The sequence below is a fragment of the Megachile rotundata genome, chromosome 7 (genome assembly GCF_050947335.1).
Source record: "Megachile rotundata isolate GNS110a chromosome 7, iyMegRotu1, whole genome shotgun sequence".
NCBI lineage: Eukaryota > Metazoa > Arthropoda > Insecta > Hymenoptera > Megachilidae > Megachile > Megachile rotundata.
Window position 1 is genome coordinate 17,774,819 of NC_134989.1, and position 23,765 is coordinate 17,798,583.

At 40.8% G+C, this 23,765-nt stretch overlaps 2 protein-coding genes across 5 annotated transcripts; one reads left to right on the plus strand and one right to left on the minus strand.

The window, feature by feature from the left end:
* The first annotated feature begins 600 nt into the window (after positions 1-600).
* LOC100876298 (uncharacterized) lies at positions 601-11,714 on the plus strand. 2 transcript variants are annotated; one of them, XM_012297434.2, is made up of 7 exons: positions 601-1,494; positions 1,566-1,962; positions 2,851-3,042; positions 3,694-3,836; positions 3,897-4,061; positions 4,134-4,293; positions 4,357-4,998. In XM_012297434.2, the coding sequence occupies exons 1-6, from the start codon at positions 1,109-1,111 to the stop codon at positions 4,288-4,290; spliced, it is 1,440 nt and encodes a 479-aa protein (XP_012152824.1). In that variant the 5' UTR covers positions 601-1,108; the 3' UTR covers positions 4,291-4,293; positions 4,357-4,998. The 2 variants fall into 2 exon arrangements, with proteins under 2 accessions (XP_012152824.1, XP_076389557.1); XM_076533442.1 differs by lacking the exons at positions 4,134-4,293; positions 4,357-4,998 and adding an exon at positions 11,405-11,714.
* LOC100876415 (apoptosis-resistant E3 ubiquitin protein ligase 1) lies at positions 4,980-22,752 on the minus strand. Of its 3 annotated transcripts, none has more exons than XM_012297427.2 (16): positions 22,592-22,752; positions 22,214-22,407; positions 10,290-10,446; positions 9,867-10,072; positions 9,585-9,784; positions 8,985-9,222; positions 8,734-8,903; positions 8,487-8,667; positions 8,205-8,416; positions 7,866-8,132; positions 7,721-7,796; positions 7,363-7,652; positions 7,146-7,271; positions 6,886-7,074; positions 6,557-6,819; positions 4,980-6,498 (listed from the first exon to the last, which is right to left on the minus strand). In XM_012297427.2, exons 2-16 carry the CDS (start codon positions 22,389-22,391, stop codon positions 6,396-6,398), a joined length of 2,856 nt encoding a protein of 951 aa, XP_012152817.1. In that variant the 5' UTR covers positions 22,392-22,407; positions 22,592-22,752; the 3' UTR covers positions 4,980-6,395. The 3 variants fall into 3 exon arrangements, with proteins under 3 accessions (XP_012152817.1, XP_003708415.1, XP_012152819.1); XM_003708367.3 differs by lacking the exons at positions 22,214-22,407; positions 22,592-22,752 and adding exons at positions 12,821-13,029; positions 18,856-19,614; XM_012297429.2 differs by lacking the exons at positions 10,290-10,446; positions 22,214-22,407; positions 22,592-22,752 and adding an exon at positions 10,191-10,208.
* Between the last annotated feature and the right edge of the window lie 1,013 nt (positions 22,753-23,765).

Below are 23,765 nucleotides of genomic sequence, written 5' to 3' on the forward strand. Positions count from 1 at the left end.
CCTTGAAATTTGTGCGCTGAATGACGTAGAATTCCTTCTACATGGAAACTTGTTTCTCCTCCTGCTTTTAGTATAAATATAATTTCTTTCGTATACATGGCATATATCTTACTTCTCCTGCAGTTGGTTGAAGTTTATTATAGATATACATGTATGTAGTCTTTACTGTGTGAGTTAAAAATGTAGACTTTAACACATTTGCTTTAAAGTTCATCAGATGTGTAGATTGAAATTCAGGAACGTAGATAGCTCGGTAGAATTCAGATCCTTGATATACGCCAATTTGCTATACCGTGACTTGTACGATAATCCTCATATTATTTAAAAACTCCCTATATTTCTTTCCTTGTAATTAGATTTATCATCAGTTGTAAATACGCCTAATTTTTAGTTTGTAAATCATTGTTTGATGCGAATAAGATTCGTTGCGAGTTTGAGATTACATCGCGTAAATCAGATCTATATATTATATAAGTTCTAATCGTGTCTTGCACATCGTCGTAGACGTATTCAATTTATCCAATTCCAAGAAACATCATTCAAAGAATACAGATACAATTCGAATATTTGAAGAATTTATTAAATAAGACCGATAAGGTTAACAACAGATATAATAATATGGAATATAACAAATGCAATATATAATCAAGACATTAAATAATAAAATACAAATTATGCATGGAGAATTTTAGAAAAATGCATTGTATGACGCGTTCCACAGATGGCGTGTTAACCACAATCTTCTACATATATGTATACATATAAAAGCTGATAAGTCTCGTGAACTTTTAAGAAAACTATAAGTCATACTGTAACCACGAGGTGTCTACGCAAAGCTCTCGATGCAAAGAGTTACATAAAAATAATATAATATAATTTTGAAGAAGGTCTCTCTCGAGTTCTCCTTGAGTTTAATTCTAGGATGTTCTTCAGTTTTCCCTCCATTTTCTTTCGGTTCTCACTCACACGTTATTCTACTAAGAGTAGGCAATGTTGCATCGAAACGTACGAGCGTGATGATTCTGTTTTGTCACACGACTGTTTATAATATTGTCTCCATGACAAGAGGTAACAACATTTGTCACTTTTGTGAAACGCTTACTCGTGAATGCTAAAAGCGATGCCAGAAACTGCAATCATCCTGAAAAATACATGTTCCCTGAGCGCTTCGAGGAGCCCCAGGGAAGAATTCAATCATTTCCGCGGAGAGAAGAGATTGGCACGATGCATGCAACATAAATTTCAAAAGTATTCTCAACTCCCTATAAGATGTCAACGACCCGGTTCTTACTATCGTCCACCGAAGACTTCCTTCAGACTGACCGGTTTGTCAACGATAAATCGTACATCTTCGATTAACACGGCGAAAAGTTGTCCGGACAGTTCAACATGTAACTCCATATTTTGCATGGTCGGTTCACCATGTTGTAGGAAAAGCTTATCCATGAATGATCTGTCACCGTCGATGATGGAGGTAGAGAACGCTGACTTTAGGTAACTTTCAAATTTATCATTTTTTCTTTCCTCGACGAATTCACATTCTAATCGCAGTTAAATAAATTTAGATCGAATAGCAGTTCGATCGCGGAAAGAACCGAAGAAAGCGATAGGATTAAAGATACTAACGACGTTGGAATCAGTGTCGGTATTAAAAATTGGATGGAGGGATTCGTATGCGAGGAACCGGATTCACGGTTCTACCAAAATCCAGAGAAAGCTGCGAGTTTGGTGTGTCATATGCTTATGCTGAATGCTTGGAGGCGCAAGCGTAAAGAAATTTTGGAATTTCGTCGGACGATCGATAATTTAAATCAACAAGTGAAAAATCTACAGCTGCAGATCATCGTATTGCGTCGATTGTCCGACGCGGAAAATAGCCGTGTCAGCAAACTGACCAACGAAGTTCGTTATGTTAGGACGCAGCTCAACGAAACGTTGAAAGAAAAGGATGTATTAAAAACGGTTAGTTTTCAGCTTGAAATTTGACGAATACTTTCAATAAGAATGTAACTAACATTTCACTTGATTTCGTGAACATTGTACGCCGATAATATTTCGATAAGCGATAAATATCAAGCATGGACATATGCCTACCGCCTTGCGAGCGATGCACAGCAGAGTTCAATGACGTGTATCTAACTAGGGGGATGACGCTAGCGTAAGAGCTCGTGACACGAGTTTCGGCTCGTAAAATATTATAGTTACCCAGAGTGAAATTTCTGGCATTCCTTAAGGAATCGAATATGTAACCATTGCCATGATTACGATCTTTATCTAGGTGTTAACTCTGTACAAGGGTGATCAAGTTTTCGAAAATGCGAAAATGGAAGATTTAAGAACATGAAAATTTAAGTATTCGTGCATGGAGAGATCTAGCCTATATTTTCGAGAGCCAGAATCACCCTGGTGCTTAGTTACGCTAATGTATGTGGTATAAAAAATTTTGGAAATGCGCCATGCCATTTCCTTCGTGGTACAAAATATCATTCTGGTTCACTGAAATTTCATTACACTTTACGGATCATTTTCATTTGTTACTCTGACATTTCTTGCCATGATTATCATTAATAAACGATTAGATTTGTGCATAAATATATTTTGTACGATTATACGATATGGAACTCGTGTGCGTCGTAGCGGGCTATTAATTAGTATACACTGTGGAAGCGAGAGAGAAGTTGGCACTGATCCAGCGGCTAATTGTGAAGCGAAAGAAGGAACTGTATCGTACCGCGACAACAACAACGTCATAGATAAAACCAGAAATCCTCTCCTAGTTACTTTTAGGCACATGCGAAGTTCAACGTGGGGTGAATACGTTTTCACGAATTGGGTTACCGTTTATTACAGGAGACCGGGGAAATGGAGGGAGAGATCAAGCGTCTGAGCGAGTTATCCGAGGAGCGGTTGGTCGAGAAAGAAAACGTGCGAAATGAATTGCTTACCGTCCAAGCTCAACTGCAGGCACTCGACGAGCAGATGTCGAAGGATCGAGAAAAGCTGTTGAAATTGCGCGAAGATAAGAGGATACTTCTTGAAAAGGTTCACGATCTAACGTATATTAAATTCCACGTGCTGCGAAAATTGATTCGATGGGGTGACTCATTGTCGTGCTTGTTAGAGACGAGTCTAGAAAGGGTGAACTCTCTCGGTTCGACGCGGATTTCTATCGCTTTCTATGAAAGAATGAGTCATCTTTTCACCCTCCAGAGTTCAACAAACGAACTCTTTTACAGTAATTAATCCAAATATTAAAGCAAGGAGATTGTAAGGAGAACTTAAGTAGATTTTATGGGAAACTTAAATAGTTAGGAACCTATGTGAACCATAAAGGTTATTGATAAATAGTACGGGTGGTGGGTTTCTCTAACACTATTTGGAACTAAGGGAAGTTTAAGTTGCACGCGATCATACTTGTCCGATAGGTCAACGTACCTAAGGATATAATACGCGGTTGAGTCATATCTTTAATGTTTCATCGGTGACTCAATAACATATAGCACTCTTTCCGTTCTAAGAAAAAGGGATCGATACTACTTGACCTATTAATTCCTGCTCGTGTAAAGTTCAAACGAAAATTACTAGCATGCCATCTACTTGGCAATATGTATTACTTAACGTGGTTACCTACTTATCGATTACTCCCTCTCGTGTCTGATAATTCGTATCGATTACATTAATATACTTTTTCAGGTAACAGCTAGCGAAACTCTAGCCGTTGAACGGGGATCGAGAGCGGATAAAGCAGAACAAGCTGTGGAGGACTTACAAGTCAAGTTAGCAACTCAGATTGGTCTCGTTGAATCTTTGAAGCAACAAATACAACAATATGCAAAGTAAATTTCGTAGATAAATAATAACCCTTATTCGTCTATTGACAAATATTTTCCTCGTAGGGAACTGAAGACCAAAGAAGATGAAAAATCAAGGTTGGAGAAACGCTTAAAATCGTCCGAAGAGTCGGGGAGATCCCTACACTTGCGCACGGTTTTCCTGGAAGCCCAACTAGCCGACCGAGAAACAGCCTTGCGACGTGTGGAGACATCGTGCAGTTCGCAATTGTAAGTTTTAATGATCCCCTATGCCTCGTGAATGCCCGTTTTAAATTGTTTCGTCACTGTGAATCATTTAAGAGCGGAATTAAACGAATTGAGAGAACGTCTAATACGACAGTCTCAAGAGGGGGGTTGGAGTAGTAGGATGCTTCAAATCGCTGGTAGCGTTGTACGTGCACCTAGAGCTATTTTACGTACCTTGTTATCAACAACAGGTCCAGTGTTGACTCCTTAAAAGGTAATGCGATCTACCACTTGCTTTGATATACATAATTATTATTGATTTTTAATATTATTTCAGAAACTGCCAGGTGAGCGTTTAATTTTTTTCACTTCAAGTTTCTTACAGTTGAAACAAAGAGTTTGAAAAGTAAGACTTCGGGTTCAGTGGGAACAATTGTTTGACGAAAAAGAGTGGTGTTGGTAGAAAAGGATGCTTACGTTGGCTATGAGCAACTGCGCTCCGAAGGACGCAGTAGACGGACGAGCAAATAGCGGGCACTTATGCCCGGCGATGGCTAATCAATTTTTCAGTTTGAAAATATTGAATTTCTTTCGGTCTCTGTCACCTTGTTGTTGCACGTATTATGCACGCTCGTGACATTGATCTCTTGGGGCACTTGATCTACCCTCCACTGTTGATACGAGATGTGAAAGGGAGAGTTGTATGCGATTGCGAAGATAAAAAATTGAAGGAGACAGTTTCTAAGCGATAGCAAATTCATGAGTACTTTTATTACAAAAATTATAAATTTTTTTTTTATTTTATTTATTTATTTATATTTTTTTTATTCCATATACTTTCTGATACGATTGTCTTTATTTCAAATTGAAAGAATATTTAGTGATCCCATAGAACAGACATATTAGATATACCAGCGATTGAAATGTTACGCGATAAAGGGATAAATAAATAAATATAGATATTGTTTTACTTTTTTAATCTATATTTTACATGTTTTTTCGATGTAACATGATAAAATGATAAAAATAAGATACCGTTAGCATTGCTAAGCATTGGATAATATCACCGTGGTTGAGTAATGTTTTTTATCTATTATAAAATAACAACAAACAAATGCATATGTACAAGTAATCGTGTTTAAGCCATATTTTACATAACGCTTGCGCGTGTCCGTGTTTTACAGAGTTGAAACGAAGAGAAACACAACGATGCTCACGGTATATTATTTTTTCCAAACACGTTACAGTAGACCGTTAAAATCTAAGTAACCACGTACGAGTGACACAAATACGACGTGTCTGATCACATTTCTCATTATTGTGTACTTAAGTACAAGATAAAATTATGATTTTCCGTTTCGTTTGATAACAACATCTCTGCGGTATCCTACTCTGCCATTACGATGGATCCATGTTTGGTTTTACTTGATGCTTTTCTTATACGGTAAGCGAAGAGACGGCACGTATTTCGGTTGGAAGATTCGCTCTTGTTATCACAAAATCGTCTTACACGGTCGAGTACATCGTTAGGTGTAATATGTAACTTTTGCTAGTCGTTCTAAAAACATCTGTTATTGCATATATTAATCGCGACAACAAATAATGCTGCCCTACGATTCTGAGATTGGACTTGATCGTACTCGTTGACTCGCTATTTTTAGGAATAAATTTGAAAAGAAAAACCGCAAACGTGAAAAAAAGATGATAACTACATCTACAAAGAGTTTAGAGATCGTTTTTCAACTTTGGCTATTAATTTGTACGAATATTTTCTGAATACTGCATGTAAGAAACGTAGAGAAAAAAATGATATCGCAAAAGAACAAGTCAGACTTTATTGTACATACTCTACTTCATCTATTGCAATAACTATAAAATAAAAAAGATTGAATACTTAATCGTATCTCGATAGAACTGCAGAGCTGAATATTTCAAATCTTACGGCTTGAGGAACGCGTACGTACGTATCTACTTTTATAAGTAATAAAATTTACAATACTTTTAAACTACAACAAACCTTGATACAGTAAATTGAGCAATTTAGATGTTCCTGTAAGATTGCTCTTTGTATCACCTCATTATAAAAACGTTACCGCAAGCCAGTAAAAATATCAATATGTCATTGTTTTTATGTTTTGAAACATTAGATTGTTCTTTGATAGTCGTTTAGCAAAACACAAAAGGGGAAATTTAAAAAATTTCTAAGTCACGTATCAAAGTGTGCAATAAAGGTGGTTTCCTCTGATTTCGTCGTGGGAGAAAGTTACATTAATTTTTTTCTTAAGTAAAACTATATTAATAATATAAAAGAAGAATTAAATAAATGTTTAATACCGTCGTTGTTAAGACTAGAAATTAATGGACAGATAATCCTTTTTAAATCATACCAAAACCTTCGGTTCCCTCGCTAATCGCTAATAATAAAGCACGTTCGAAGTGATCGTAACACTCGTAATCTGGTAAGCAGAGTTGATTGAAGCTGGAAGAAAATTAGAATAATTAAAATGAACGATTAACAGTAGATACAAGAAACCTACCAAGTATGTGCTGTAGGCAAATTAGCAAATGTTGGTGCTGCTGTGATCTGAAATCGTGGATTTAGCTGTTGGAATCCACCGGGTGGTAATTGCGAGCAACCTGTAGTGAATTGTAGTAATCGGGCCATCTCCTCCTGTGTGAAATTACTAACTGCTGTCCAGAACCAATCCAGAACTCGGAGAAACTCCGGCGAACTCCCATTAGCTATATGGTGCGCTCGTAGATCTGCCACACTGTATTCTCCAGTTCCACATAGTAACAACTACAACGAACTAAGTGTTTGATACAGAATAAAACATAAAATAGAAGCAATTATTAGATCATATACTTCTAGTTCATTTTCATCGAATATTCCTAAAAGGTTGTCAGGGATGAGCTCGTTCAGGCCCCTTAGAAAATGTTCTACCTCGTTTCGTATAGAACTGGCTAGTCTGTGTTGTGCCAATGCATCCAAATAACGCAGTTTCGTTTCGTTCGTGACACGAATTTTACTGCCTCCTGGTATTAACTCGGCTACCTGTGACGAATAGTAAGGTAACTTAGCGAGCGAATATTCGTATGAAGAAAAAAGAGTGTTCGTTATCGTACTTTTAATAATTGACCATCTTTATCGTACTCTTCTTCAACAAAATACAATTCCATTTCCTCCACGTCGTTCTCAAGAATATATTTTATCTTGCTTAGGTATAGGTCTGGGTCATCCTGCTCGAAATACTATAGCAGAAATAAAAAATATGAAAAAAATTTTAATAATCGACTCTAAGATACTCGGTCCACAAAAATGTTCCTCAATGTGAATGTTTACCTTGTAGTGTACCCTGAGGCCTATGATTTGCGCAAGAAATGATCTTGTAAATCTTGCACGAACTAATTGGCGATAGGAACCACCAAGTGCAGATTCATACAGGCATTTGCCCACGATTCGACCTGCAAACTCATAGTGCTTTAACTTGAGGTGTTGAGGCCGTTTACTATTGGGATGTACCAAAGCTTGCTGGGATTCTCCAAAGGAAGCGAATAAGCCGTTTCCTGAATCGAATAGAGCCGCGCAAATTAGTTCGAACCATTCTCGTCTAACGCCTCCCCAATCGACGCCTAAAGCACAACGCACAAATTAATCTTCTTATAATTAATAGAAAATATTTTTAGCGAACGAGACATACCTTGTTCACCTTGGAAAGTGATTTCGAAATTTCTGCACCAGTCGCTCACGGAAAATCCTTTGGTGGCTTTCATAGACTTAAGAAAGAATAAAAGTTAATAAGTATGCGTATGATAAGAGAAAAAGAGTTACTATTTAATATTTACCGATTCCAGTAATTTGTCCCTTTGAACTTTCATCGAAAGTTTTTCGTGATAATGTTTCTGATGATGTTTTCGAACTTCGTGATAAAAGAAATCTTGTTTATCGGCAAAAGTTTCGCTTCCACCTATGTTCTTCAAAAGGAACAACGTAAATGTAGCGGCTATTATATCTCTGTACAGAGAAATCAATTCGACGGGTGGCTGACATCCATCGTCGATAGAGAAAGAGTCGTAACCATCGTATTGATTATTCGAACAATCAAAATGAAACTGAAACATATAGTTTTAAGTTATTAATAGTCAAGCGATACTTCGGTGCTTTATTTTATGACATCAACCTACTTTGGTAGAAGGACAAAGCCTGAAAGTAACGAGTCTCTTCGGTATTATTCTCAACAAATATTCTTTGATGGTGAGCTGCTTAGGCGAAATGAAACAGAAAACTTTTTTCGGCTTTGAAAATTTCTCGCCTTGCATGCCTAACAATTTTGCAGCGTAACAAATGTCGGGGTCCTTCGAAGCAACGTTGTTGTGTACCATTCTTGCAACATCACCTGCGACAGTAATATCATCAGAAATCATGTCACTGTTAGTAAAATCATTTCTGTAGAAAATTATCCGTACTTTCGAGTACAATGATGTCGAAATCCCCATTGTGCAATTGCAGTCCAGCTAAACTGACTGTCGCGTGATAACAACCACCCTTTGGGAAGCTAACTTTCAACCGAATCCTTTGATTCGGAGAGTCGTAATCAAGCTGTATACTACAATTCGTCACCGCCGATTTATCTACTACATTCCCAATCTGTAATAAGTGTAATTATAGAACGAGTCACCCATACGGTAACAAAAGTATCAATCGTCTATTTGCCTGAGTAATATTGACTTGGTATCCTTCCGTAGGATTATCTCCAGGTCCAAATACGCACAAATTATCGTATTCGTCTCGTGGCTCTATTGTCATAGAGTGTGCAATTCCAGCTGTACAAACTACCGTAGAACTTTGCCGTACGAAGACTGTCTTATTTGGATCTGGAGGACCTGGAACATCGAACGATCGTGGATGTTTGTTCTCGAATGGTCCGCGGTAGGTCATCGCGGTAGATTATTGCGTAAACGTACCAGGAAGAAAATTCTTAAGAAACGGGCTTCCGTGAACGTGACACGAACCAATAAGTACGGCTATTCGATATTGTCCAGCATGGCGGACAGTAAACTTGACTACTGCGGTGTTAGCAGCTAACGGGTCGGTGCCTCCCAACTCAATTACGGTCGCCACCCTTCGCGTGCCTTCTGTGACTTCTACGATTAAATTGTCCTTGTCACAGATCGGATACGGTTGGCCGTTGCGTTGATAAAACTGTAAAACCATCGTTTCAAAGGGATGTATCGTCTCACAAATTGTTACGAGTTCGAAGAGAACGTATGAACGGTAATAGCCATATAAAATGTTCACTGAAGAGCTTATAGGCACTGGTCTATACGACTAATTTCAAGAAGAGCCTAGAAAGATCTAGAGAAACTTGTCTTTACATCTGCCCACTTATCGCAATTAGACTAATACGATGTCTATGTCGGTGCCCTCGCGGGTGCAGTAGCCCACCGCTCGTACAGTATAATCGATAAACAGTTTGGTTATTCAAGAGCGTGTACAGCACTTTAAGCGCCTATAATTTTCATGGTAATGCGAACTTTCACAATCGAGAAAGTTTTGTTATGTACCTTCACGGTAAAAGTCATTGTCTCCCCTACGAGCTGTGGCTCGTCCCATTCGAAGTGAACGCGGCAGTTGCTTGGTAACAAATACTTTCCGGTTACGTACTGCAGGAGGGAGTGTTTTGCTTCTGGTGCTAGGGCTGGCTGTGTCATAGCAGCTAGGGTCACCAGCCCTGCTACCGACACGGAAACTACTAACATTCCACCTGAGACATTACAAAAGGAAACAGTTAGTCTTTTCAATCCCTTATCGAATTTGTTGTACGTCTATGAAGAAGGAAGCGGTACCCCATGTCCAGGCGTCTTGATGTTGGCTGTTCTTGACAACGGCGCTCCAAAGATCAGCCTTGAGGGTTTCTAAATCTTCCTTCGAAATAGGCAATGTCTGTCTGGCCTCGTTCCACCGTTGTAGATCTTTGCCAAAAGCTGCCCGTACCGTGTTCTCTTCTACCCAGTACACGTCCTCGAGAGACATCACTTCCATCTGCATCAGCCTGACGAGACAGAAACAGATTCATTCTGCATTTTTTTCCTCGTAGACGATTCGGCTAATACATAAATGGAATAACTTGTCAGATAATTTGAAGAACCTGACATAATGCAGCATCGTACATATTAATTATCGCAATGTATTATCAACGACTGGCAGCTAGCAGTTTGTATTCATTGACCAGGAGTGGCACGCCGAATGATTGGCGAATGTTTGCTCACTTTTGGTAGTGGCTATGCAGGCCATGGTCCGTCAACCACTGACGTAAAACGAGTCTCTGTTGCAGCAAACGCGCTGCGCGTTGCAATCGTTCCTCGTCCTGTGCCGGGAGTTCTGGCAACGCGTCCACTTCGCCGCAACTTGCAAGGGTTGAAATGCCTATAACATAGAGAAAACGTTTCATACATCGTCACGGTATCGTTCAAAATCTAGAGAATCTAGGTTCCGAACCGTAGATTCTCGAGCTGCGAGTTACAACCCCTTCCTCGGGGGATTGCGAAGAATTTCTGCGGATATCTGCAGTCGTAACGAAAATCTTTAACGCATATTTGTTTCGGGACGGAATTAGAGTTGCAAGATATTTGGCTGTTATGAAAGGGAGCTAGGTACTAAATTTGTTATCGACGAAGAGGAACCGTTATAATTTTTAATTAGCGATCCATAGGAACAAGGATGATAACGTTCGAGTCTGATCAGAAAACAGGAAGCTGGCGTTTGATAATTCTGAACAACGGCATGTCGTTCGTCGCGTCCGCTTTCATTGCGTTGTTAGTCGTAAAAAAACCGTCGAATCGTGTGCAGGGCACTTAGCAATGCGGTGCACGTCGCTTCTGTTGCTGCTGTGCATTCTCAACTGCATCGCGCTCGTGTTCACGATATGCACCGTGAACGAACAGGAACGAGGTGAGGTAAACTCTTTCGCTTAGTCTATCCTCGAGTTTCTAGTTTTCCGATGAGATTGGAAAACTAGTACGTGCAAGAGTCTTCTTTTCCACGAAACACTCGCGAAAGTTCCCGTTGATTCGGACGTTGGCTTACGCTAGCTCCGGTCTAGTCGATTTGGCCGTCGGCTCTCAAATATTTGCTAGCCTTCGTTTTGTTGTTTCGAATATTGGATCCCGTCGGTCGGTCGATCGTTGAAATACATCCAAAGTCTCGATGTTGACGAGATCCGTTCGGTAATTCGAGATATCCCTTATAATTTTTACTAGAAATGTACAAAATATTCAACTTCTAAATTCTCAAAGATGAGATTTTCTACTTCGGATTCGCTACGATACCAAAAGAGTATAATATAAAAATGTATGAATGTTATAAATTGTTTTTTGGAAAACAGCGCCTGGAGATCATCTAGACTGTTTCAATGCCAGCATGGAAGCGATAATGAATCACACGAAGACGGACGTGTTGACGATAATGATCTTGAAGTCGCATTTGCCGTACATTCGGGCCCGTGCTTTTCTAAAATACGCCAGAAGCGTGCAGTCACTGAACATCAATAACTGCAACGTATCTAACATCGATCCTGCTGCATTCGAAGGGTTGGTCAGTCTGAAGAAACTCAGTTTATCAAACAACAAGATTACGGCAGTGAGAGAGGAATGGTTCAAGGACACGGTGTACTTGGAGCAGCTGGACCTGTCGTTTAATCAAATTTCCAAGTTCGAGCCAGCGATCTTCGGCAGGCTGTTACTTCTCAAGCGATTCGACGTTAGAGAGAATCTTTTAACATGTTTGGATCCTTTCGTGCTGCCTGGTGGTATCGACAAAGTTTACTTCTCTGGAAATCCTTTAACTTTTAAATGTCGAGGAAAGGTAAGAAACGTCATTGACGTATTTAGTTCGTTTCTGGGATCAGGTGATTAGATCGAGTCACGTACGTGAATCTTTCGATAGAATTTACGGTCGAACAATAAATGGGAAGTTTCTTGTAGAACACGAGCCGCGAACGGCTAAATAATTCGTGTTCGAGCATCGTGCTTTATTCAACAACCGACTACCGGGATTACGGTAGAGTGTAATGGTTGTTGCGATTTAGTTTACCTATTGATCTCGAAATTACAGCTAACTCTGTGGATGCGGGACCATGGCGTAAACTACAGGACCGAGCAGAGCCAGAAGGAAGCGTGGTTGGATAAGCTGCTTTGGCTCTGCGCCATCAACGACGAGAAGGTGGCCGAATCGGAGGACCTGATGAAAGAATGCGTTATCCTGAATCTATTCAATCAGCTTCGCACAGGCTTGAGCACTGCAGAATCTTATCCTCTCCAGGACGTGTCCCAGGAGTGTGTGAACGCGAGAAATCTCTTGACCGATTGCATAGTCACCGATACACGGAAATACGATACGTTCACGAACGGAAACGTGATTAAAAACCTCCTTCTATACTTGTATCAGGCTAAATCAAGCATCTGAATACGAAGAACATCAGCGGAAACATTTGTATTATTTTAATTCTTTGATTTGTAGAATCTAGTCTCGCTATTCAGATTATCGCAAAATAAATCGTTATTGAAATAGACAAACGTTATTTTGAATACAAGTTACAATTCGCAACGTTCGGAATGGGCAGAATCTTTTTATAGAGGGTGTACCTGTTCGTTAAAGAAAGAGCGTGTGCGCTTGCAAGAAAGCTTGCGTGATCGTTGACTCTCGTTCGTACAAAAGGAACGTTTTCGTGAGCTGTCTGTTCGTTCAAGGAGTTTTTCCCACGCGAAGAAAGAAGGATCGTCTTCGAGGACAATTTACTTACCGGAAGAAGCGCTACCGCTGGGCCGCAGCGACATGCCGATGGACGATATCTCGTCGGCAAAGAAATCTTTGTCGCGTTGTCCATCTCGACAGCCTCGAATTTTGTCCGGCATAATTCCTCTCCACGCTGTTCCTCGTTCGTCAACTTTTACCGACTATCGAGCATTCTCTTTCGTTCACCGTCGCATCGCTCGCTCGTCACGAGGTCATCTTCTCGAAATATCAATAATTCTTTATTCTCTCCTTCGCGTTGTTTGCCACGAATACGTACGAATCGAAATCGACTTATCAAGGGTATATAGCTCGACAATTGCTACGAGTTTCTCGTGTCTCGATTTCAAGCGTTACACAGTACTCCCCAATGACTTCATCGGAAAAAAAAAGAAGACAGAAACTGTCGACCGATTTTTTATTCCGCGATAGGGGGAACAGTATCGATATTGCACTTTGATTATACATTTCGTTTCGTTCCTTTTCACCGTTCGCAATTGCCACCACGTACACACGGCTGAGGTGATAAATCGTGCAAGGGTATACGAGACGAGCATGGAAAATACGGGTACGATAACCCCGGTTTGACCCCGAGTGGACTCTTGACCCGGTTTCGGTGAACGTTTAATTCATAGTAACGTATCGTTGCACGTTGATTAAATCGTCGCGGCGATCGTTTAATTGGCGTCGTTAATCGGTCAGCCTGAAAGCAACACCGGACAATCGGGTATCGTCGAAACTGTTGTCCGTCGGTCTATCTTTATTCGAATCGCCCGATTTGGGTCAACACAGATGAAATTTTATAGGGTGAGTCGCGCAATTGGGACAAGCCTGTAACTTTTGCTTCATCAAACATTGGAAACGATGGTTAAACCGTTTTAATTAAATTTTCATACTCGATTTTTCGCGTGGTCTTATTGGTGTCAGATTTTTTTATGATTCAAGTAGCGGTTTACGGTATAGCGATACAATGACTTAAAGTGTTGCGATACAATGTACGATGATTTAATGACGATGAAATAAATAAAAATAACGTTGACACGTTGAATGACGTTCTATGCCGAAACAATCGTATTTCCTAGTAAGTTAATTTTCGCGTGCCCTGATATTTCGATAACCGATACTTGGAAGGAATATTGTGCAGGCCAGGAGCAAAGTTGGTGACACAGTTTCACCGGTGACACCATAGCGGCATAGCGCATAACCCGGGTGTGCTTTCGCGTTAATGGAAATCGTGCCGTTACCTTAACACCGGCACGATAAAACGACTGCTCTCCCTCTGCTCGAAGAAAACCAGGTCCAAGCGATAAGTTTCCGACGAGAACTTTTTTCGAGGATCCTCTTGAATTAGCCGCGTACGAAGATACGATGAAAAGACGGCAGAGAGTGAATATCTACATCATTCTGCTCGGATAACGAGCGATTGTCTTCTGGATTAATTAAAATCTAACCTGTTACTTTTCGTGCGGTAATGAAAAAAGAAGAGAAAGAGATGTTTGCTTTCGAACGAGATTCATCTACTGGACAGCTAGGGAAAGCTAGGCGAAGGTATCGAATCAATGGATACAGGCTAGAGGAAAATGGATACAGCTGGATCGAAGATGGCACACATTCGAATGTTATTTTTCCGCTTGCCAGTGATTCACGAATCCGTTCGACTTTCTAAAGAGCTAATCGCTGGTACTCAGGTGCATCCAGCTATCGGTGATTTATTTACTCCGGGACGTTCGATGAATATTCTAATTCTTTAACGGGTAAAGCCGGGTTTATATCGATGTATTAAATGGATTAAGTAGTTATGACACCGATTTACAAGATAGCTCTAACTCGACGTAAATTGATAGGATAAGTTGCCGTCCCATTATTCGTGAAATTTAATATTTTTTGTCCTTTGCGACTAGTAAGAATGTTATTTATACATATAGAACACACTCTATATCATCCCAAAAATTAGCATAATTTTGTGATCAAGTACACGTAAATTGAACAGTCGCTCGAGTGTAATTTGAGCCTTCAAGATGGCGGTGGGTATCGAAAAACCGGCAAGAGAGTGGAATACGATATTTCGGGGCATGCGAAGAAAAATAGAAAGAAAAGTACAGTACGGTAGTTTTGTGGGAAACATCAGAGGACTTCGGGAGGATAAGTGTTCCATTAGCGAAAGCATGAAAGCCCTCGAGCAGCGAAGATCACGAAGTTAAAAGAAGGATACGTACTCCCGGACCTTTCTCCGGTTCCCTGCACTCCTCCTTCGTTTCTCGCGGTGTGGTCGCGAAGAAGAAACGAAACAGGGGTAAAAAAGAGAAAAGGAAGCGTACCGCGGTACAATGAGAGAATGAAGCGGGTAGCACGGCAAGCTCGCGTGGACTCTTGACCTTTTCGAACGGATATCCTTCACTGGCATTACTTCGTGCTAACGATCCTTTCGGTGCTAAGAGGGGGTGCAGCGGGAAGAGGAGGCCAGGGAAAACCAGGGCATACGTATGTCATACATTCTCATGATTATGCATGAGAGGGTTGCTGGTATTACGAAGGTAGCACAGATCGATTTTACCGCTTTCCATGCACGCTTTTGTATGTCTATCATGTGTTGCCGCTTCTTTTTTAAGTATTTTCAATCTCGACAGACACAGCCACCGCTTTTCCTATCGGAAGGTTCTGACAGAATTCGTATACAATAGCGCATCGAACTTCCTATGACTTTATTTCGGATTGCATGGAACATGAAAATAAAAAATTAATTCAACCTAGAAAATGTATTATTATGGATGGAAATTTTACGCATGTGACCATGTCTGAAAACGAAGTCGAGGTGTTACTTGGCGGCAATATAACAGAACTCAATCGTACTAACGATAATTGATACAACGAAGAGTCGCGTAGAAAAGAATATTTTTTATAAGACCCGTGAAAAATAAATGGGAGCGTTAAAGGGCTAAAGGTCAGAAAATTTGGCGACCCATTCGGACGGTATCGCGGATGATTAATGTGGCCCGTGTTCGCGGTAAAACGTAATTGGTGTCCCGGAATTTGCTGCGTTGCACAGTCGACGAAGATAACGCCGTTAAATTCGAGCTGGTTTATTGCCGGTCCGGAATGCAATTTACATAATCCCTGAAAGCGGAAAGCGTTGCTCGTCCCGTCGATTTTTTCTCCCTTTTTTCGCTCGCGAAATACACCGGACGTGATTCATTGGTTCGATTCGCGAATACGTCGAAACTGTAGAATGTTTCAAAATACTCGACACAATTCCAACGAAATATACTACTTTTTTTTTCTCCGTACCGATCATTCTTTTCAGAGAAATTCAACTTTAATATTAATTTTATTTAACGGTGTTTTTAATGCAGGCGATTCTCTGCTCTTCGTTTTCACGTGAAACTAAATCGACTAAAAATTCGGTGTTTCTATCGTGCTATCAACTGTATCGAAAGTAATTGCTCATATTCAACATTTCCGATACACCTCTTGAAAAATGTAGTCTTCACGGTAGGTCGATCGATTCTCGCAGTCGATTTACGCGGTTCTCGTCGACCTACGAGCCGAATCTCCGTCTCCGGATAGGATTTAATTTGCAATTCTCTGTAGTGTGTAATCAAGCTCGGCGAAATGGTTTCCAACCGTTTAAGTCGTATCCCCTATTCCAACTGGCTTTCCACGCCATTTCATCGACGCCGTTTCTATATACCGCAAGAGTCTATGGAACTCTACGATCTCTCTATCGATTATGCATGCAAAAATGACTGTGGATTAAAGAAAGTTCTCGTAAATGTCGATTAAAAACTTCCTCTATGACCGTTCGCAAACACCTGGTAAACAGTTAATAAATAATGACTATCGTTAAATCGATATTCTTTTGCAAAGATTAGCGAAAAAAGGAGGTTTCTAACGAACGACTTTAATCAGTTGTTAAATGTAAGAGCACGTTATGAGAACTACTGTCATCAAAGATTTCAAAGTCTGTGGCAACTGAAGGGTTAAATTTATCGATTGTTCTCGGTACGAGGGGGAAAACTTTGACGTTGTTGAATCGCGGCGTTCGATACGATGACGATTAATTTTTCACGCGGCAAGTGGAGCGTGTCAAGGAGTCAGCGACGTTTTCTCCGGGATCTTCTCGACGGAGGGGTGAAATTTTTCTGCGTAAAAGCCGAAAGGTTAAGGTCAGTCGGGTAGATCGATACTTTTCTATTGGCCAGTACGTGTTCGCGAAGGTATCTGCACGCAACATCGCGATTTCGAAAAAATCGATTTCGCGCGGAGATCGGCACGCGTATCCGGACGGCTGTAAGTTGGTTAGTCGGTTTCGAGCGTTATAGTTCGAAATTCTACATTTTTGGAAGTCACGGAAACGTTGAAAGGATTAATTACATCTTTCGATGAGTACTTGAAGCTTAAAAATGATCACGATAACGTTTCATCGATAATTTTTACGCAATATAGCTGGCTATCAGTAACAACGTACGATGACAGATTTCGAGGCATCCGATTCGATAACATAAAGGAATCCGAATAACGCTTATGGCTCATGAAATTAAAGCCCGTAGTTTTACGACAATGTCTATGTTGACGTTTTATCGATATTCTTAACAGAAAGTGACTTCTTTATTGGAACAAGCGAGCGAACGTTCATTAAAGAGTAATATTCGCTACTTGTTTCAGCGATGAATTAGTCAGTTTCTGGTAGGAACATCGACAAAACTATTACGCAATCATCTTCGCAAAGCTTCAAGCTTTAAATTGATATGCCATAAGTGAGATTTTCCGATACTTTTCTGTGATGAAATTGCGTCGGAGTTTCTACGTTTCGCGATCGGTCACTGGATATGCAATAACCTAACCGAGAAGAGAATGAACTTTGCAAACATGAAAATTCAATTTTCTTTCCGCCAATCTCTCTCTCGATCGAGTTTCAAGATTTTAGCGTCGACATCGACACCGATAAAACGCATTAACCGTAGAACGTTTTTCGCGGTGGTAGTCGTGAAAGAGAGAGAGAGGCAGAAAGTGTCGCAATGCAGGTTGTGCATTCGTTCTAAGACGTGCTCTAGACGAATCGGTGACTTTCGAGAGGACCAAGCCTGTCCGATGTCAACCTTCGAACTTTCTACAGTCTACGTTTACAGCATCGTTCCTGACGTCAGCGTCTGTTTTTTGCGAAGGAACGTTTTCACTCGACCACTCCACCTCGGGCTAACAAAGTGTTAGCAGCTCGCTGCACCGACGATGAGAACAGACATCGAGTACAGTTTAGAAATTCAAATAGAACCGACGGTTGCTGAAGAAGCTTCTCTCCTCCCAGCCCACCCTTTCAGAGACAAGCACTCGAATCGTGTTACTTTTCTCTCGAGGAACTTTCAGTAGCATCGTTGAACTTTCAACGCTACGCAACGACCCATGAGGGAAACGTTGATACGGCTCAAAGTAAACTTTCGGGAACGACTGGCTTGACTTTTTAATTAGAGGCGAGATTTGTTTCCTTCTCATTATTCAGCACAATAGACACATTTTTATTATTTTTCCTCGCCGACTTTGAGATCCTCGAGTAATTGGAGCTCTTCATTTCCAAAGAAAGACTTTAATAGGATGAAGTAATTAAAAAAATTGAAATTTCAGAAGAAAGACCGAGTACTTTCAATACAATAGACTTTTGTTACATTGTCAATCTTTATACTGCGTGTCACATTACCACGTATGTATAGATAAACTTTGCATTATTATGCATTGTATTACCACGCGTTGTATTCCCATGATATACATATATTTCTTCGCGGCGTGGTATTCCACATTACCTCGCATTGCATTGTTATATTCAACTACAATACGTGATAATATAAAGAAAGTCCACTGCAATTAAAGAACGCAAAAGTAAATAGAAAATTTTTTAAAAGAATCGAGATTAATACTTCCTCCTTTAATTAACTAAATCTATCAAGCCAGATCGCAAAAGATTAGAAGAAAAAACCTTGACAGTCGATTTCGATCGTGAAATAGAAAAAGACATCGCGTAATTAGATAGTAGCCTAAAGTAAATCTTCGACTTACGAATGTTTGCCTTTCTTCTCGTCTGCCGAAGATCGTTTGTCCACCAAGAGAGTCTCGTGGCGAACTCGGAGACGTCGACGAAACAAAAATCGTGTGCCAGTAGATGAAGAAGCGCGGTGTTCACCTAAAATCGTCTTCGAAGACTCTTCTCGGACGCGAGCAAACAAAAAGAACGTAACCCTTCCTCGTCGTTGCACTTATCGATATTACGTTACAATCGCTACAATATTTTGCTCTACGCGGTTCGCAAATGGGCAAATCAACGATACGGGGCTAGTCTAAGTCCTGAAGCGTACTTATGAAGGTTCAAAGTACACACGGAGGTCGAAAAGAAGCGGGTTCGAGGGAGAGGAGGATAAACGAGGCGGGGATAAGGGGTTGGTGGCCAGACAGGACGATAAAACGCGAGGTTTCTACGAGCGAATCGGCCCGTTTCTACTAAGGATCAAGTTTTGACCCAGTGTGTCAAAGACTCGGTAAGCGCGCGAACATCCGAGGCTCGTTTACGATTTCACCCTTTTCTGGTACGACGTTTGTCGACTGGTTCACGCGTACGCGCCCTCTGGCAACGCGCATAATGCCCGCGTTCGTTGTCCGTGATCGAGCGTGGCAAAACTAAAGGGTCGATTTTGACGGACAGGGTTGTTCGGCCGAAGCGAAGCTGCCTCGACGTTCGAAGACAGAACCCGAGGAGACGATGCGATGCGACCTCCACAATCCACTCGCGCGGACTCACGCTAGACGACTGCATGCGATACGATTACGCGGCACAGAGCCACCCTCTGGTGCCACCCGTTCCTCTACTCCCACTCCGAAACGAACCACGCCACCAAGACCACGCCAAGCCAGACGATCGCGCCTCGTCCTTCGCGTTTTCCCCGTTCTTGCGGAAAACTCGGCACGCACACCTACGTATACCGAATGCGCCAGAAACCGAACACACTTTCCTGCTACTTCCAACTATTTTCAGCCGAACGGAACAATTACGGGATCAAGGAAATAACAACGGAGGATCTGGATTCCTTCCTACAGTTTTCCGAAGTTATTAACGTGTGTTAATCCGACGCAGGGTCATCCGGCGTAGGTGTGCAAGTTCACCGTACAGGACTAGCATGATCATTCTGTTGCACAATCGCCACGCATGCATCTGCAATTGGATCTGTATGTTCATGCGTTAGTTAACGCGTAATCTTGTTGGTTCGAACATATCACAAAATATCGCGTATTCGAAAAAAAGTTTCAACGATCAAATAATTCGATGGAGCTTTAATGCTGTACGGCTTGGATTTTTCCAATAATTGCAAACGTGCTTGTCGCCCGATCGTAAAGAAGTGCTCTTGTTCGTATTGGACGCTTTCGACGTTTGGTCACATTTAATCTCCGACGATTTACGATCAATAGGGGGTAGGGTAAAGCACCTATTCGGGCCAGCTACTTGCTGACGGAATGAAATCGTTACTTTATCTTCGGCAATGCAATCTCGCTTTCTGCAGTGTCGACGGAAGTGTAACACTCGCAAATCCCCTTGAAAGGACCGTCGAATTTTCTCCTCTCAGATTAACGAATCAGCAATTTAAATACGAGTTCTGGTACGAGTCGTTTTAAACGATTTGTACTTTGCAATTAAATCAATGGAGATATGTTATCGAGTGGTCAGATATTGTGCCGTTGAAATCTGTCCGATAGACAGGTGGCACATTTCCATTTCGAGCTTAAATTTTAAGCCGATGAGATTGGCAGATTGACAATATTTATATGATTCATCTACAAGAATATCGGACTATTAACATATTGACTGTATTTACGCTCACGCTGACCAATTTAACATAATCGAATAAGTGAATGGAAAATAAAAGAAAAGGTCAAATAGTATGTTTGACCAGGACTAGGAAGTTTAAATTAAGATACGATGATGTTGTGAACAATTGAAATTAGCGTGTCACATCATATAAAGGTGTCTTCACCATTTAACGCGTTAGGATGTAATTAGAGTTTCAATATGTCTTGTTGCATACGTCCACTTCCACTGCATTATTTGCCTGGGCAACGTTTTTAGTCAGTGGTAACGTACTGCGATGGACAGCCCGAAAAAGTAGTGTGTCCGTGTATACTCAGACAAAGAAGGGTAAGCGAGATGAGCATCCCCCACCCGGCTGCCGACCAAGTACAAACAGCGCGCAGTGACATTGCTGCAGCCGAGAACTTCGTATCCATTCGTTCGTTTCATGCAGTGCTGGCAGAATATACGGACGATGTGGCCAATAAACCGGGGCACGCTTCGCGAAGTCGTCGAAATAAGAGTCTTAGTATTTGTATTATTACTCGAACAAATAAATTGGAACCGCGATGACCAGTAACGTTAAATCTGGGCAGAGCCAGAGAGTTGGTAGCTTGCGGGGTCATGTCTGCTTTAGAAAATAGAATGAAATTTTGTTGGAAGTTCCCGTATCCTATTTCTCCGTATTCGTTTTCAAAAGTTTTGCTGTAAAAATGAAAAAGTAGATAGAGAAAAATGGTTTTCACTCGGTATCGTGTTTATTTTTGAAGACCCTGGACCCATGGTCATATACGACAGTGCTTTGTCCCGCCAATAAAGAGGTTCAGCTTAAACGAGCACCCGCGCATGCGCGGATAGTGTTGGCACCGACCGGGGCCAACATGATAAAAGTTCGGATGCTGACGCAGATTTATCAGCAGCTCGGTCGCACTGGACTCCAGATATAACGCGAAGGACGCAATCAGGAGCAAGAAAAAATGAACAAGATAAAGGAATGCTTGGCATACTTTCCAATAAGTGCTTAATTCTCTTGGACGAATTTCACTTTGCGAATAATTTTGAAGATACGTTCTTTGTCCAAAAGAATATCTTTGTAGCGTTCGTTTTAATATTTTGGTTCGTATGGGTTTGTTGCACAATGCTTTGACATTTAGGCTGCTCGCAAGCGAATTCCGAAATACTGTGTTGCTTGAAACTTTGCATGGACAAACTTGCAGAAGACTTCCTCGAGTTTACGCCACAGGAAGTTTACTCTGCGAGCAATCGATGGTATCCGGCGCTTATCGCACGGAAATTGACTACACGCCAAGCGATGAATTCTGATGTTAGAATGAGTGAAAATAAATTCGTTATCTGAATATAATTCGTATCTCGATTTTTCAAATCGTAATCTTATCAACACCGTCACATCGCGATAAAAACGATTATCAAGTACAGCAATTGATACGTCCTTCTGCAATGTTTACATTTTGTGAAGTACGATATTTTTGCAATCTTTCTTTCAAACTGAAAACATTTTAAAATGAAAGAACTATTGTCCATAAACTATATGATAAGCGAAGCAATGGAACGAATTCTGACCTTTCTTTTTGAAGAGAGGCCGGTATTGTTTTAGGCCAATTTCAGCGAGCCACTGATCCGCTTCGGTGAGATCCCCGTTGTTTCCATTTCCGGTGGCAAGCATCAGAAGTTTGCCAAGCGACAGGACCATAGAAAGGGCCAGGAATACCCCCGACAATACAGTCGACCATCGTGCCATTTCCTGACCGGTGCATCTTCAAAACGAACGGTTATAAACTATACACTTGACGTACCGCGTGCATACATACACACAATGCATACATATAGGCGGCCGTTAACAGGTTAAGTAGTTGAATTGGAGGTTAGGTCACCACCGTGTTTGTAAACAAATCTGTGTCGGTGAATGTAACCGGTCGTATTTTACGTTAGTTGGCTTACCACATTTTCGAAGAGCTGATCATCGGTACACGATACAATTGACAAAACCGTGGTTGCGCAGTTTTATGGGTGTAAGAATGCGAGTAGTTAGACAGAATGAGGATAACTGTAGATGGAGTGACAGGTGGAGAGCACTATAGCTACCCTAGGGATTTCGCGCGCCGGTGTTTCTTCCAATGGCCAGACTGAAAATCAATTTAAATGTATCTCTTCCTTAACGTTAGTCGATATTAAAATATATAAAATTTCAAAAACATCTTCGTATCTCTTATCACTGTACAATTAATCCTTCCACAAACGATATTACAGGATATTCCGCTTAGAAACGAAGTTATAGAATGTTCTAAGCGAATATCTTTTTATAAAATACGCACAGGTATCTAGCTTACCCGGTGTTGGAAACTGTGACGCGTTAGCTAATCTGAACAAAGTTCATACATGTAATAAAAGATGATCTTTCTGCTTGTAATCTAATTCGTTTCAAGCTGAATCTATTACTTCGTGCACTATAAGGGAATGAAAGCGATAAGCATATATCGCAAATTATGGCAATTAATTTTTTATTAATAAATGTTATTAATAGAATTTAATAAATATTATTGTAGAATCTCCTGAGGTTCTACCTGAGGTTCTGTTTGGATTCTCCTTAGGGTCTCCCTAGGCGGTCCTTAGCTTCTCACAGTACCGAGCCAAATGGAATAAAGCTCCTCTCTTTGCGCTTACTCTTAGCCAAATGAAAACTGTGTTAAATCTAAGTATAGAGATATGTCCTCGGCATTGTGATCATTACCTTCCCACGTCGAATACGACCGAGTTCTCCGTAATCTTGACGCAGATGTCGAGGTATCGGACGGAGCAAGAAACAACCAACCTCGAAGTGGCGGCCTGCATTCAACTTGAACATCGTCTGCGGTCAAACGGAAGGAAAAACGAAAACTGTGAACTGCAAAAAAGTAATCGCATAAATTTGAATGTTATGTGTTTTACCTATCAATTCATCGCATATTTAAAAAAAGAAAAGCACCACAAGATCAAGATAGCGCTATTAGTAAAGTTGTCGAACAAGAATTTTCATGAGGGTAATATGTCAGTACATTAGCTTTTTGTGCAGTGTCCGATAACAACTTAACGCTTCATGTTGATATTAAACTCTTTAAGAAAGTAATTAAAGCGA

What these genes read in the sequence shown, in the direction of transcription:
- LOC100876298 (XM_076533442.1), top strand. Translation starts at nt 1,109, where the DNA reads ATGCTAAAAGCGATGCCAGAAACTGCAATCATCCTGAAAAATACATGT. An exon ending in AGAGGATACTTCTTGAAAAG is followed by an intron (nt 3,043 to 3,693) that starts GTTCACGATCTA and finishes ATACTTTTTCAG; the next exon opens with GTAACAGCTAGCGAAACTCT. An exon ending in CAAATACAACAATATGCAAA is followed by an intron (nt 3,837 to 3,896) that starts GTAAATTTCGTA and finishes TTTTCCTCGTAG; the next exon opens with GGAACTGAAGACCAAAGAAG.
- LOC100876415 (XM_012297427.2), bottom strand. Translation starts at nt 22,391, where the DNA reads ATGGCACGATGGTCGACTGTATTGTCGGGGGTATTCCTGGCCCTTTCT. An exon ending in GCCTCTCTTCAAAAAGAAAG is followed by an intron (nt 10,447 to 22,213) that starts GTCAGAATTCGT and finishes TCTATGTTATAG; the next exon opens with GCATTTCAACCCTTGCAAGT. An exon ending in CAATGACTTTTACCGTGAAG is followed by an intron (nt 9,223 to 9,584) that starts GTACATAACAAA and finishes ATGGTTTTACAG; the next exon opens with TTTTATCAACGCAACGGCCA.